This window comes from Pristiophorus japonicus, chromosome 12 (assembly GCF_044704955.1).
Source record: "Pristiophorus japonicus isolate sPriJap1 chromosome 12, sPriJap1.hap1, whole genome shotgun sequence".
NCBI classification, from domain to species: Eukaryota; Metazoa; Chordata; class Chondrichthyes; family Pristiophoridae; genus Pristiophorus; species Pristiophorus japonicus.
Genome location: NC_091988.1, coordinates 74,100,477 through 74,115,566, shown reverse-complemented (window position 1 = coordinate 74,115,566; position 15,090 = coordinate 74,100,477). Strand labels below are relative to the sequence as shown.

Here is a 15,090-nt window from a genome sequence, read left to right as displayed (position 1 = left end):
GCGTGAATAAGGCTCCTCCCACGGCCAGTTCCTGCTTACTCCCGCCCCCGGACAGGACCCGACACCCGCTCCCCCCCGGACTGGACCCGACACCCGCTCCCCCCCGCCCCCGGACCGGACCCGACACCCGCTCCCCCCCCCCCCGCCCCCGGACCGGACATGACACCCCCTCCCCACCCCCCTGCCCCTGGATCGGACCCGATACCCGCACCCCCCCCGCCCCCGGACCAGACCCAACACCCGCTCCTCCCCCCCCACCCCCCTCCCCGCCCCCGGACCGGACCCGACACCCGATCCCCCCCCCCCCCCCGCCTCCGGACTGGATCCGACCTGACCTCCCTCCCCCTGACCTGACCTCCCTCTCCCTCCCACCGACCCGAATCGAACCGACCTCCCTCCCACCACCCCCCCGACCCGACCCAATGCCATCTACCTGTAAATCTGGTGCTGGGGACGGGCCCTGCCCGAAGTCTCGGGCCCGGCCTGTTCAGCCTCCCTCCCCCTTCTCCATCCACCCCACCTCCCCAAACTCCATTTCCCCCCCCCTCAATCTCCTTCCTCCCCAATCTCCTTCTCCCCCCCCGCCAATCTCCTTCCCCCCCCATCTCCTTCCCCCCCATCTCCTTTCCCCCATCTCCTTTCCCCCCATCTCCTTTCCCCCATCTCCTTTCCCCCATCTCCTTTCCCCCATCTCCTTTCCCCTCTCCCCCCTTCTCCCCCATCCCTCCCCTTCTCCCCATCCCTCCCCTTCTCCCCATCCCTCCACTTCTCCCCCATCCCTCCCCCTTCTCCCCCATCCCTCCCCCTTCTCCCCCGTCTCTCCCCCTTCTCCCCGTCTCTCCCCCTTCTCCCCATCCCTCCCCCTTCTCCCCCATCCCTCCCCCTTCTCCCCCATCCCTTCCCCTTCTCCCCCATCCCTTCCCCTTCTCCCCCATCCCTCCCCCTTCTCCCCCATCCCTCCCTCTTCTCCCCATCCCTCCCTCTTCTCCCCATCCCTCCCCCTTCTCCCCCATCCCTCCCCCTTCTCCCCATCCCTCCCCCTTCTCCCCCATCTCTCCCCCTTCCCTCCCCCTTCCCTCCCTCTGCTCCCCCCCTCTCTCCCTCTACCCCCCTCCTCCCCCTCCCCTCGCTGTCAGAAACACAGACACTGACAGACAGAGAATGAGAGACACACAGACAGACAGAGAGATAGAGACACTGACAGAGACACACTGAGGGGTGCATCCCAGCACGCTGTTGGAGGGCTCCCGGTGCTGCAGTCGGTAAGTAGAAAATGTTTTATTTATTGATTTTAAAAAAAAATTATTTCTTATTAATTTTTTTTGATTGATTTATTGGTTGATTTATTGATGTATTTATCATTTATTATTGATGATGGCTCTTTATTTGTAAAACTGAAGTGTTTAATGTTTGTAAACTTCCCTTTAAACACCCCCCCCCCACCATTCCCTACGCCTGATTTGTAACCTAAGCCTGATTTTCTAAAGTGTAGACAAGGTTTTTTCGAGCGTACAAAAATCTTCACTTACTCCATTCTAAGTTAGTTTGGAGTAAGTTTTCACTCACGAAACTTTGAAATCAGGCGTAAGTGGCCGGACACGCCCCCTTTTGAAAAATAAATTCTGTTCCAAAGTGAAACTGTTCTAACTGACTAGAACTGGAGCAAACTAAATGACAAGAATTCCGATTTCTAAGATACTCCGTTCGACACCAGTTGTTCCTAAAAATCAGGAGCAAATCATGTGGAAACTTGGGGCCATAGTTTCCAGTCGATGACCCTTTCGTCAGACCCGAAACATTAACTCTGTGTTTCTCTCCACAGGTGCTGCCTGACCCGCTAAGATATCCAGCATTCTCTGTTTGTCCAGTTATTGTTTTGCCGTAGGTTCTTTTATGTCCACCTGAGAGAGCAGACACAAGAACATAAGAAATGGGAGCAGGAGTCGGCCATTTGGCCCCTCGAGCCTGCTCCGCCATTCAATAAGATCATGGCTGATCTGATCCTGGCCTCAACTCCACTTCCCTGCCCACTCCCCATAACACTTGACTCCTTTATCGTTCAAAAATCTGTCTATTTCCACCTTAATTAGTGAGACGAGGGCCTCGGTTAAACATCTCCTGAAGATAACACCTCCGACAGTACGGCGCTCCATCAAGTACTGCACTGGGAGTAGAGCAGGGAGAGTCCACGGCCAGATCAGCCATGATCTTGTTGAATGGCAGAGCAGGCTCGAGGGGCTAGATGGCCTACTCCTGTTCCTAATTCTTATGTTCTTATGTCAGCCTAGATTTTGTGCTCAAGTCTCTGGAGTGGAGCTTGAACCCACGACCTTCTGACTCAGATGTGAGTGTACTACCCACTGAGCCACGGCTGACACCTAATTGGTAGAACTGCTTTGTGGAAACACCGTCCAGTCATGCACTGAAAAAGAACAAATAAGTAATATGACTGCTGGGACAATTGGAGCTTTCAAGACTGAGATCGACAGGTTTTTGTTGGGTAAAGGTATCAAGGGGAATGGAGCAAAGGCGGGTAAATGGAGGTGAGGTACAGACCAACCATAATCTGATTGAAAGACGGAACTGGCCCGAGCGGCTGAATGACCTCTTCCTGTTGCTATGTTCCTATCAAACAATGCTAATTGCTCCCCCATGGTCTCAGGATAACGGGTTGGCCGTTTAGGACTGAGATGAGGAGAAATTTCTTCACTCAGAAGGTGGTGACTCTTGGGAATTTTCTACCCCAGAGGGATGTGGATGCTCATTGAGTATATTTGAGACTGAGATTGAGCAAGGAATATGGGGATCGGGTGGGAAAGTGGAGTTGGAGTTGAAGATCAGCCATGATCTCATTAAATGGCAGAGCAGGCTCGAGGAGACCTATGGCCTACTGCTGCTCCTAATTCTTATGTTCTTATGTACTACAAACAAGTGGGTGTGAAGGATATATCCTTGGGGACACTGGAGGTGCAGGGGTGGGAAGAGAAACCATGATGGAGATTCGCTGACTGTGTTCAGACAGGTCGGAGTGGGAGGGCAGACTCTCAGAGCTTGACAACAGAGGAGAGACAATGGAGGAGGATGTAATGGTTGACCATGTCAAATACTGCGGAGAGCCCTTTGATTGAATAGATTGAACATGGTTTCTGGGAGCAGCAAGCTTGATGGATTGTACATTTAAACTTGCATTTCTATAATGCCTTTCACGATCTCATGGCGTCCCAAAGCACTTTACAGCCAATGAAGTACTTTTGGAGTGTAAGCACTGTTGTAATGTGGGAAACGCAGCTACCAATTTGCGCACAGCAAGTTCTCACAAACAGCAATGAGAAAACCACAATAGCAACTTTCATTTATTTAGCACTTTTAACATAGTAAGACGTCCAAGGCGTTTCACAGGAGCATTAGCAAACAAAATTTGACACCGCGCTGCATAAGGAGATATTAGGGTAGGTGACCAAAAGCTTGGTCAAAGAGGTAGGTTTTAAGGAGTGTCTTAAAGGAAGAAAGAGAGGCAGAGGGGGAATTCCAGAGCTTGGGGCCCCACCAATAGTTGAGCAGTTATAATCAGGGATGCTCAAGAGGGCATAATTTGAAGAGTGCAGACATCTCGAGGGCAGGGGAGGAGGGGGGCTGTTGTGAGGCTGGAGGAGATTACAGAGATAGGGAGGGGGCAAGGGCAATGAGGGATTTGAAAATAAAGATGTCTGTTGCCTTTCCCCTAAGCTCTGGAACTCCCTTCGTAAACCTCTCCGCCTCTCTACCTCTCTTTCCTTCTTCAAGACGCTCCTTAAAATCTACTTCTTCAACCAAGCTTTTGGTCATCTGCCATAATTTCTTCTTATCTGGCTTGGTCACATTTATTTTTTGGTCTTATAATACTCCTGTGAAGCGCCTTGGGAAGTTTTACTACGTTAAAGGCACTATATAAATACAAGTTGTTATTATTGAAGGTTACCTGGGCTGAGCTCCACTTTGTCCTTGACCAGTATTCACACATCCATGGGGTCACTGAAGGCGATGAGGCTTGTGAATCGTGGTCTGTTTTTTGTTTGTTTTCTGCTCCTCCCTCCCTGGACCCCGAAACCCTTTTATCATGTCGTTTGTGAGAATCCGGGCTTTGACGTTAACGTGTTGGCCGGAAGTTCCTTTGTATGCTGTGTTGACTTGAGTTGTAACCTCTTCAAAATAATATGGGCTGGATTTTCAGGTCTCCTTTGCGCTTCGTTTTTCGCCCTGCAGCGGCGGCAATGGCGGCAGTGAGGTGTTCTGGGCGGGCAGTCAGCCGCCAGCGCCCCGCGGCGATCCTCGGGGCCGGTTTAGTGGTGGCGCGGAGCATTACCGCCCGGAAGAGCTGCGCCCGATGTGTAACACCCCTGGTTGCAACACCAGCGCAAGTTTTGACTCTTGCCCGACTCGTCCGCCCTGCAGCACGCCCCGCAGTGACCGCCTGGGAAATCAGGCAGTCCAACAATACCAACAGCAGAGAGGTAAGTAATGGACTCCTAAGGTAAGTGTGATTGTTTTTTCTTTTAATTATTTTTGCGATTATGTTGTGGTGGCGTGGGCAATGTTTTTGGAATGTTTTTGTGGGTTTTTAAAGTTTTTGTTTCCCCGCCCCCCCCCCCCACAAGCGTCTCTAGGATCACTCCCGGCCCAGCTCTTTAGCTCTGGAGTTTCCCATGCTAGCACCCTAGAGGTGTACAACGCCTCCCTTAGCGCTGCGCCCCACAGTCATGGCCCAGATGCCCAATGTTACTCACTGAGGCGCAAACTGTTCCTGGGCACAAACCTCACCGCCCTGCCGCCATTACCGCCCCGAAATCATCAAAGCCGAAAATCCAGCCCAATAAACCTCGGTTACACGCGTGGAGGGAAGAATTGGGCACAAATGTGTTGAGCTTTCGTTCAATGATAGCCACCAGGTGATGTCAAGACTTGAGTCGTTTTCACTAATTACAGTTCAAAAAGTATCAATTTTGACATTTTCAAATATGTCCTTTATACTGTAACAAGCAGGAGTGAACCTCTTCGATCAGAGCTATCCCTTTAAGGACTAAGTTCTTTGAAGTGGTTTTGTTTGATCTTTTTAAGACATTGTAAGTAATACAGTTTTCATCAAACAACGCTGCACTATTTTGGGATCTTTGCGTTATGTTTGCTTTATTTCTTGACATTGGGACAACTTGCGATTACACAAGGGAGCGGACGGAGCGTTTAACAGGAACACAAGAGACTTTGGGCAATTTCACTGAATGAAGCATAACTTCCGTTTGAGGGAGAGAATCAGAGGGAAAGATCAGACAAAACCACATGAAAGACCTGGCCCCTCTTTAAGAGGCAGGTCACATCCAAAAATCGTTTGTCAAAAATTTTGATGTCAGATGATTGTCTAAATGTTCAAAATTTAATAACGTAAAAACAAAAAATGAATTAGGAGATGAGTCAAAGGTTCCGATTTGATTTGTCCCGCTCAGAGAAGAATCATCGGCCATGATTGTATGGAAACAACTTCCTGCTAAAATGCTTTCCTCTCGTATTTCAATTTCCATTACGACATTGGGCTGAGAGTTCTTTGTCCTTACAACAACAATAACTTGCATTTATAAAGCGCCTTTAACATAGTAAAATGTCCCAAAGTGCTTCACAGATGCTGTTATCGAACAAAATTTGATACTGAGCCACATAAGGAGATATTAGGACAGATGACCAAAAAATCTTGGCAAAAGAGGTTTTAAGGTGCGTCTTAAAGGAAGAGAGAAAGATAGAGAGGCGGGGAGGTTTTGGGAGGAAATTCCAGAGCTTGGGGCCCGGGCAACTGAAGGCACGGCCGCTAATGGTGGAGTGATTATAATCAGGGATGCACAAGAGGCCAGAATTGGAGGAGCGCAGAGATCTCGGAGGGTTGTAGGGCTGAAGGAGGTTACAGGAAATGAGGATTATTGTTCCTCCGAAGCTCCGTCCTACACACCGGTCCTCCTCTCTGTACCATCATTATACTGAAATCAAGATACAGCAGAGTATCTCCTGCTCTAACTCGTCATGTCCCAGGACCTTGAGACCGTGGAGCTCCTCGTCTGACCCCATCTTCTCTTCCCCCCCTTACTATTAACGGGTTTTGAGACCCAAGAACCAGCCAACCACTGCAGCTTGATCACCCTTGTTTACTCTCCTGCTCTTCTCAGTCCTGATGGTGATCTGCACCATGGCCCATGGACCTCGGTTATACAAGGAAAATAAATCAAAAACGGTGTCAGTCTGAGGGAATGGAACAATTGAGCATTTGGCACCCCATGTTAGCATCATACACTCCCTAATTAGGTCTAGTATGGGCCAGAGTACAGTTTTCCCTTGTATTACCCAGTGACCTTTTCTTAATCTCAACCTCATGGAGTCACCTCTTCCACACCAGCACTGACCAGTAGAAATAACTGACCAGCCACAACTGTGGCTACAGGTCATAGAGTTATAGAGGAGGCCATTCGGCTCATCGAGTCCATGCCGGCTCCCTGTATAGCAATACAGTCAGTCCCATGCCTCTGCTCAATCCCCGTAGCCCTGCAAGTTTATTTCACTCAAGTGCTTATCCAATTTCCTTTTGAAATCATTGATTGCCTCTGCTTCCACCACCCTCATCAGCAGCGAGTTCCAGGTCATTACCACTCGCTGCGTAAAAAGGTTCTTCCTCACATCCCCCATGTATCTCGTGCCCCAAACCTTAACTCTTAGTGTCACCTAGCCACAGGGGACAATGAGCCACAGGCACTCGTTTTAATAGAAAAGGCCTCACATACAATCCAGGTAAATGTACTTCATACTTGAATATTTACTGAGCAAACATCTCCCACCATTCAGTAACCAACCAAGTAAAGCACTCACAACGATCAAAAAACACTCTCACACACTCTCGATATCGTCTTACTATTTTACCAACAGAAGTGTTGAAGTTTGCATTCATAATTCATGCGAGTATGAATGTTGAGGTCACCTGTCTAAGTAGGGTGTCTATTACTCAATTTGGATTTGCTAATTAGAAATGGAATTCACCTCATCTGGATTTCCACTTCGCCACATGTGCCTAGGGTGCTAATGTATTGGACAATACGAGCCTGCACCAATCTGATGTTTCCATGTCCCATGGCAGCCAGCTTCATGGCTTGTCTAAGTCAGCTTTCCGATGTAGTGCTGCCTTATGTGAAGTAGATCCCAGGCAATGAGACTTACATGCTCCAACATCATCGGAAAATCCAAGCATTTGGGAGCAAATTAAAATGCCTTAATTAAGTGACTTTTGTCCGATAGTATTGTAACCACATATCCACTCCATTTCTGCCTATTTCCACCTCCGCAACATTGCCCGTCTCCATCCTTGCCTCAGCTCATCTGCGGCTGAAACCCACATCCATGCCTTTGTTACTGCTAGACTTGACTATTCCAATGTTCTCCTGGCCGGCCTCCCATTTTCCACCATCCATAAACTTGAGCTCATCCAAAATTCCGCTGTCTGTATCCACACTCGTACCAAGTTCACCCACCATCATCATCATTGGCAGTCCCTTGAAATCGAGGAAGACTTGCTTCCACTCTAAAAGTGAGATCTCAGGTGACTGTACAGTCCAATATGGGAATTACAGTCTCTGTCACAGGTGGGATAGACAGTGGTTGAAGGAAAGAGTGGTTGGGGAGTCTGGTTTGCTGCACGCTCCTTCCGCTGCCTGCGCTTGTTTTCTGCATGCTCTCAGCGACGAGACTCGAGGTGCTCAGCGCCCTCCCAGTTGCTCTTCCTCCACTTAGGGCAGTCTTTGGCCAGGGACTCCCAGGTGCACTTTATCAAGGAGGCTTTGAGGGTGTCCTTGAAACGTTTCCTCTGCCCACCTGGAGCTCGCTTGCCATATAGGAGTTCCGAATAGAGCCACCCATCACCCCTGTGCTCACTGACCTACATTGGCTCCTGGTCCGGCAGTGCCTCAATTTAAAAATTATCATCCTTCATTTCACATCCCTCGATGGCTTCGCCCCCTCCCTATCTCTGTAACCTCCTCCAACCCCACAACTCTGTCCTCTTGCGTATACCCAATTTTAATTGCTCCACCATTGGCGGCCCTGCTTTTAGCTGCCTGGGCCCTATGCTTTGCAACTCCCTTACTAAACCTCTCTCTACCTCTCCCTCCTCCTTTAAGACACTCATTAAAACCTATCTTTTTCACCAAGCTTTTGGTCTCCTGTACTAATATCTCGGTGTCAACCATCATTTGGTAACGCTCCTGTGAAGTGTCTTGGGGCCAATATATGTCAGTGAGCACAGAGGTGATGGGTGGCTCCCAAAGCAAGAGTTCTATTCGGAACTCTTACATGGCAAGCGAGCCCGAGGTGGGCAGAGGAAATGTTTCAAGGACACCCTCAAAGCCTCTTTTTACTATGCTAAAGATGCTATATAAAAGCAAATTGTAATTGTTGCTGTAAAATATGTTGAGGGATGTTCAGATGAAGAAGGCCCTTCAGCCCGTTTGCACTCATCATTCCTGAGTACCAACCCTCATCTCCCAATGGCAGCGTCACGCTGTTTCTTAATTAACTCCAGTCTCCTGCCCTCCTTCCCTTGACAAATAGTCTCGGCTGTTGATCCTGCTCAGTGTAAAGGAATACTTTAAATAAGTCTTAAACTTTCCCTTCATAACTCTGAACTTGTGCTCTCTTGTTCTGCATTTTCTCCCTCCCATTAAGTATCTTGTAAAAGTTACTGTAAGTCCCCTGTGAGACGTTTCTTTTAGAGGCTGAACGTCCCCAGTTATTCTTTGTTGCTCATCCCTCGAACAGTCCTGTTGCTGTCCTCTGCACCACATCTGGGGTCTGGACGATCCCTCATGTCGCACGTAAAGATCTACACGCACTACTCCAACTGGGGCCTGGACAGAGCTTTGTACAGTTTCAGTGCAACCTCTGCAGATTTGAACTCAAATGGTCAAGCAATATAACCCAGCATCCTATTTACTTTCCTGCATTACAACAGTGACTACATTTCTAAACGACTTCATTGGCAATAAAGCGCTTCGGGACATCCAGAGGTCATGAAAGGCGCTGTAGAAAGTTACTCCACAAGACATCCTGACTCCATAGATTCCTGCCCCTCTAGCTTTTAACATCTTTCTTTCTCTCTCTCTTTATCTCTCTCTTTATCTCTCTCGTTCTCTTTCTCTTTCTCTCCTCCTTTCTCTTTATCTCTCTCTTTCTCTTACTTTATTTCTCTCTTTTTCTTTCTTTCTTTCTCTCGATCTTTCTCTCTTTCTTTTTTTCTTTATCTCTCTCTTGACCTCTCTCTATCTTTCTCTTTTTCTATTTCTTAATCTTTCTCTCTTTCTATTTCTTAATCTTTCTCTCTCTATCTCTCTCTTTACCTCTCTCTTTTTCTTTCTCTCTTTCACTCTTTCTCTCTTTTTTCTCTCTCTTTCTTTCTCTTTTTCTTTATCTCTCTCTCTTTATCTCTCTATCTTTCTCTCTTTTTCTCTTTTTCTCTCTCTTTCTCTCTGGCTCTCGCTACTTCATGCTGCTTAGACATATAGTGAGTGATGAGTGAACTGACACCTCCAGGTCTCCCCCTTTACAAATCCTCTCCCACCCTGGTATCCCAGTACCTCATGTTTTTATTTCCAAGGTCTGCAGCTTTCTGTCTCTATTGAACTTCATCTGCCTTTGATTAACCAGGTGCAAAATCTGTCCAAGTTACTCCACAAGACATCCTGACTCCACAGATTCCTGCCCCTCCAGCCTGTAACATCCTCAGATTCAATTATCCTCTTTGGGACTCCGACTGACTATGCAGTTTTCTTCATAGAGTATTATTTTTTGTTTTATCTTTTACTTTGAGTGCAATGTCCCAGGGCTCTATGCTCGGACCTCCCCTGCTTCGGTTATACATAAATAACCATGGTTTGCTGACAATTGCATAGCCAGAGGTGACTTGAGGGTTAGTTATGCCACTTCAGTTAGTTCATCCATAGGATTTGTTATTCCACATGTTTGGAGCTTTGCAACCCCCTCCATCACAAAGATTGTTGGCTTCACCTCCGCAACGTTTTCCATCTCCACCCTTACATCGGCCCTTCTGCGGCCGAGGCCTCATGCACGCCTTTGATTTCTCCAGATTCTATTACGCCAACACTCCTCTTGTTATCCTCCACCCTCCATAAACTCTGACTTATTCCAGCCTCTGCTGCCCGCACCAGGTCCCGATCACTTGTCCCTGTCCTCGCTAACCGACACTGGCTTCCTGTCCCCAACACATTGGTGCAGAAATCCCGGTTTCTTCTTCCCGTAGGCGCTCGACTAAAAATAGGAGAAAAGATGCACACTTACTTTTTGGTCGAACGCTCACCTGAGATTCCAGTCCTGAGGCCTCCTCTTTCTGCGCAACAGAGCGCGCTCACGTTGGGACATCCGTAGGAGTCACGTGGGCCTGGACACCCAATCACGGTGAGATATTTTCTTATTCATAGTAATAGGAGTTTCATAAGTCCCAAATTCCTATGACTATGAATGAGAAACAAACCCAAACATGACATAAAACATTAAAAAAACACTTCACATAAATACATTATAGAAATTAAAGTTGATAGAAATGTTTTTGAAAAAAAAAATTTGCCGATTTTTTAAAAAAGTTTTAATTATGGTTTAAAATAAATTACCTGAGTGGGCAGGGTTTTTAACATAAATATTTTTACATTTTATTTTTATGTTTTTGATAAGTTTTTAAACTCTTACATTGGTAAAAATAGGCTATGCGCCTGCTTTTACCAGGCGCAAGAGTTTTAAGGACATTCGCTGGGCAAGAGATGGGCAAATAGCCCAATCTCTGCCGTGGGAATGTCCTTCTCCCCGAGATCTGGCCATCTGTCAAGCCAGAAACTTGACAGATCGGAAAACTCTCCGTACACACTCCGTACGGACCCGGGGAGGCTGGAATTTCAGGGCCAATACCTTCAGAAGTCCTTGTATTCATCTTTAAATCCCTCCAAGGACCTACCCCACCCATGTAATTGCTCATGGGCTCTGATACCGGGGCTCAAAGGGTTAAATTATGAGGACAGGTTGCAGAGACTGGGCTTGTATTCCCTCGGGTATTGAAGATTAAGGGGTGATCTAATTGAGGTGTTTAAGATGATTAAAGGATTCAATCCGGTGGATAGAGAGAAACTATTTCCTCTGGTGGGGGGAGTCCAGAACAAGGGGAGAGAACTTTAAAATTAGAGCCAGCCGTTCAGGGGTGATGTCAGGAAGCACTTCTTTACACAAAGGGTGGTGGAAATCTGGAACTCTTTCCCCAAAAAGCTGTTGGGGCTAGGGGTCAATTGAAAATGATAAAAGTGAGATTGATGGATGTTTCTTGTTTGAGGGTATTAAAGAATATGGAACCAAACCGGGTAGGTGGAGAGAGAGATCGGCCATAATCTAATTGTGTGACGGAACAGGCTCGAGGGACTGAATGGCCTTCCTGTGTTTCTATAATTGGCGTAGTTGCTGGGGTGGTGCATTGTCTCATCTGAGCTGTTCCTTTGAGGCCAGTGTTCAAGAATGCACAATGGGAAGTTGTCTAAGTCGGTACATCCAGGTAATTGTTGTTTCTTCTGAACCCCTGAAGTCAATTAGATGATATTTGCTGGTGATGGCCATGGCTCAGTGGGTAGCACTCTCTCGTCAGTAGGTTGTGGGTTCAAGACCCACTCCAGAGCCACTCTCGGGCAAGTCTGAGAGTCTCCCAGAGACGTGAGCACAAAATCTAGGCTTACACTCCCAGTGCAGTGCTGAGGGAGTGCTGCACTGTCGGAGGGGCAGTACTGAGGGAGTGCTGCACTGTCGGAGGGGCATTACTGAGGGAGCGCTGCACTGTCGGAGGGGCAGTACTGAGGGAGTGCTGCACTGTTGGAGAGGCCGTCTTTCGGATGAGACATTAAACTGAGGCCCCGTCTGCTCTCAGGAAAACGTAAAAGATCTCAGCACTATTTAAAGAAGAGCAGGGGAGTTCTCCCCGGTCTCCTAACCAATATTTATTCTCCAACCAACATCACTAAAACAGATTATCTGCTCGGTACCATATTGCTGTTTGTGGGAGCTTGCTGTGCGTAAGTTCGGTGAAGTATCCTCATGCTCCATTACAAGCAACAATAGCTGCAATTCCAGGGGCAGCTGACCCCGATAAACTGCACCAGAGACTGGCTGTGCAAATGTCCCTGACCTGTACCACAGATTGCTAGGGCTGGCCGGCTCCAGATCAACTTCAGACTGGATTGTGGTCACGCTAACCTCTCTTTCCCCGCTCCCCCCCGGCCCCTCACTCCCGCCTGGCTCTTTTCAATGGAGCGTCTCTGGGAGACAGAGGAACATTTGCTGAAATGTGTGCCCTGCAGCAGCCTAGCAGGAAGTAGGACCCGGCTCGCGAGGTCCATGCTGCTACAAAAAAAATCAGCATTTTGTCAAAAAGCATCAAAAAAATATCGGGTAAGAGTATAATATTCTCTGGAAGAGAGAAGACCAAGAGAAGACCTGATAGAGATCTTCAAAATGATGAAGGGGCTTCGATAGGACGGATGTAGAGAAACTGTTCCCACTTGTGGGTGAGTCAGGAACAAGGGGGCAGGAATACAAGATGGGCCACGAACAGATCAAATAAAGGGGAGAAATTCAGAAAGGGCCATCGCTGCAAGGTCTGCACTGGGCCAAGTGAGCTGGTCCCTGACCATGCCGCGATCTGGCTCGATCAGCCCCATGCATTGCAGCAGCATGCCAGGTTGATCGATCACGGCCCAAGAGAAATGGAAAAAATTTTAACAATTTTCCCACTTACCTCGGCAACATCGAGGCATGGAATACAAGATCAGGGAGGTTATGCTTGAACTGTTTCAAACACTAGTTAGGCTGCAACTGGAGTACTGCCTGCAGTTCTGGTCACCACATTACAGGAAGGACGTGATTGCACCAGAGCGGGTACAAAGGAGATTTACGAGGATGTTGCCGGGACTGGAGAATTTTAGCTAGGAGGAAAGATTGGATAGGCTGGGTTTGTTTTCTTTGGAACAGAGGAGGCTGAGGGGAGACCTTTATTGAGGTGCATAAAATTATGAGGGGTCTAGATAAGAGTGGATAGTAAGGATCTATATTTAAGGTGGAGATAGATTTTTGAGCGATAAGAGAATAAAGGGTTACAGGGAAATGGAACTGATTCCATGATCAGATTAGCCTTGATCTTATTAAATGATGGAGCAGGCTCGGGGGTCAAATGGCCTACTCCTGCTCCTATTTCTTGTGTTCTTGTGACCTATTTCCCTTAGCAGAGGGTTCAACAACCAGGGGGCATAGATTTAAAGTATTTGGTAGGAGGTTCAGAGGAGATTTGAGGGGAAATTTCTTCACCCAGAAAGTGCAGTAACCTACAGAGCTACGGACCAAGAGCTGGAAAGTGGGATTAGGCTGGATAGCTCTTTGAAGGCCGGCGCGGACATGATGGGCTGAAATGGCCTCTTTTCGTCCTGTAAATTTCTATGATTCTACGATCCCCTATAACTTGCGCCCCCGGAGTGCCCGGCCTCCCGAACAACGTCTCCCCCGGCTTGTCGCCTTGCGATGCTGCATGGGGAGGAACCGAAGTTTGGCCCCCTGCCCCCAGCGATAACGGGAGGCGCCAAAGAGGCCAATTTCTAGGTAAAGTATTCAGCAGGAATTTCTTTACAGAGAGAGCGGTGAGAATGTGGAACTCGCTATCACGTGGAGTGTTCGAAGCAGGGAGCATTGGCAGATCTAAGGGGAGGTTTGGTGCATAGATGAGGTAGAAGGGAATGGAGGGATAGGGGAACAGGTGGGAGGAAGCACATGTAGAGTATAATTGTCCAGTATAGACCAGTTTGGCCGAATGGCCAGTTTCTGCGCTCCAGACTCAATGTAATTTTGTGCAATAAATAGGGTGAGTGCTTTGAACAAAACAGACTCCCCTAAACCTTCCTTCCTCTTAAGTGATTATTGTGATATTTCAACACAAGGCCCTTATCTCCCTTTGAATCTTGACAACTAATTTTTCTTTCCTATCATATTTCCTGTTTCTGCTTTATCTTTGTTGATCCTTTCTCTGATGCATTGGGTTTATAAAAACTGCTATAAAGGGGATCCGTAATTGGTCACACATTTCAGGTTCGAATTGTGGCTCTGCCAGCACCTTCTCCATTACTTCTTGCCCTTCGAGCATTAGAAGTGATATTCTTACCTTTCCACGTTTGTATCGCTGGCTGTTTTGACAGCAGCCAAGACCGGCCTATCATCTTCTAGCCACATCGCTCGGCATACAGCCCAGATGCGCCCCCAGATAGCGCTATCCAAACATCGAGAGAGTGCCGGATGTCATAAAGTCTCCATCAATCACCTCTCTCCAGAACCGAGAGACTCTAGACCATGGCCAGTGTACGAACTGACCCCTGCTCTGCCCTCGACCACCATCATTTGCTTGGCTATTGGACGCTGAGTGTAACCACGTTGCATTAAAAGAAGTGCAGTCTCACAGCTAAAGGGGAACGAGGTGAAGTTTGATATTCATTGGCGCCAATCCAAGCCATCTTGTATTTTTCTTGATTATTTTTCTCTTTGAAGATTTCTTTCCTGTATGGCTAGCTGTCTAATTTCTAATAGGAGAGGGGCAGGAGTGGGGTGGGGGGGGGGGGGGGGGGGGGGGTGGAGCTGAAGAGGGATTCTCCACTTAGTTCTGCCTTATGGCCTTGGTGACAGATAAATGGCTGCGAACACACTAGTGCTGCAAGGCCTTTCCTGACTCACTGCACAAACCTTGTTCAATGAGACAGCAATGTATCTCTTGTGGTGTTGCTCAAGGATTCAAAAAACGTTTGAGGACATGAAATAAGGGAGGAGAGAGGTGGACTGACACACTGAGACAGCGTTCCTCATATAACCTCAGTAACTCTTCATTCAAACGTTTATCCTTTCTCTCTTTCCCCTCTCCTTTCTTATCTGATGAAGGTTTTGGAAAATGGATATCTTTTAGACATTTTGTTGAATTACTAAATTTCAGTATGTTAGTTTTGCTAGAAATGTTCT

At 47.7% G+C, this 15,090-nt stretch overlaps 1 protein-coding gene across 11 annotated transcripts in view; it reads left to right on the top strand.

The window, feature by feature from the left end:
* eefsec (eukaryotic elongation factor, selenocysteine-tRNA-specific) overlaps positions 1 to 15,090 on the top strand; it is a 468,842-nt gene that overhangs the window by 435,945 nt on the left and 17,807 nt on the right. For 10 of the 11 annotated variants that reach the window (XM_070895672.1, XM_070895675.1, XM_070895669.1 and 7 more), the window contains one exon: positions 4,243 to 4,490. The exons of the other annotated variant lie outside the window; for it this stretch is intronic. In XM_070895672.1, the coding sequence (XP_070751773.1) occupies positions 4,243 to 4,490 (248 nt within the window). The remainder of the gene's footprint in view (positions 1 to 4,242; positions 4,491 to 15,090) is intronic. 11 annotated transcript variants of the gene reach the window in all.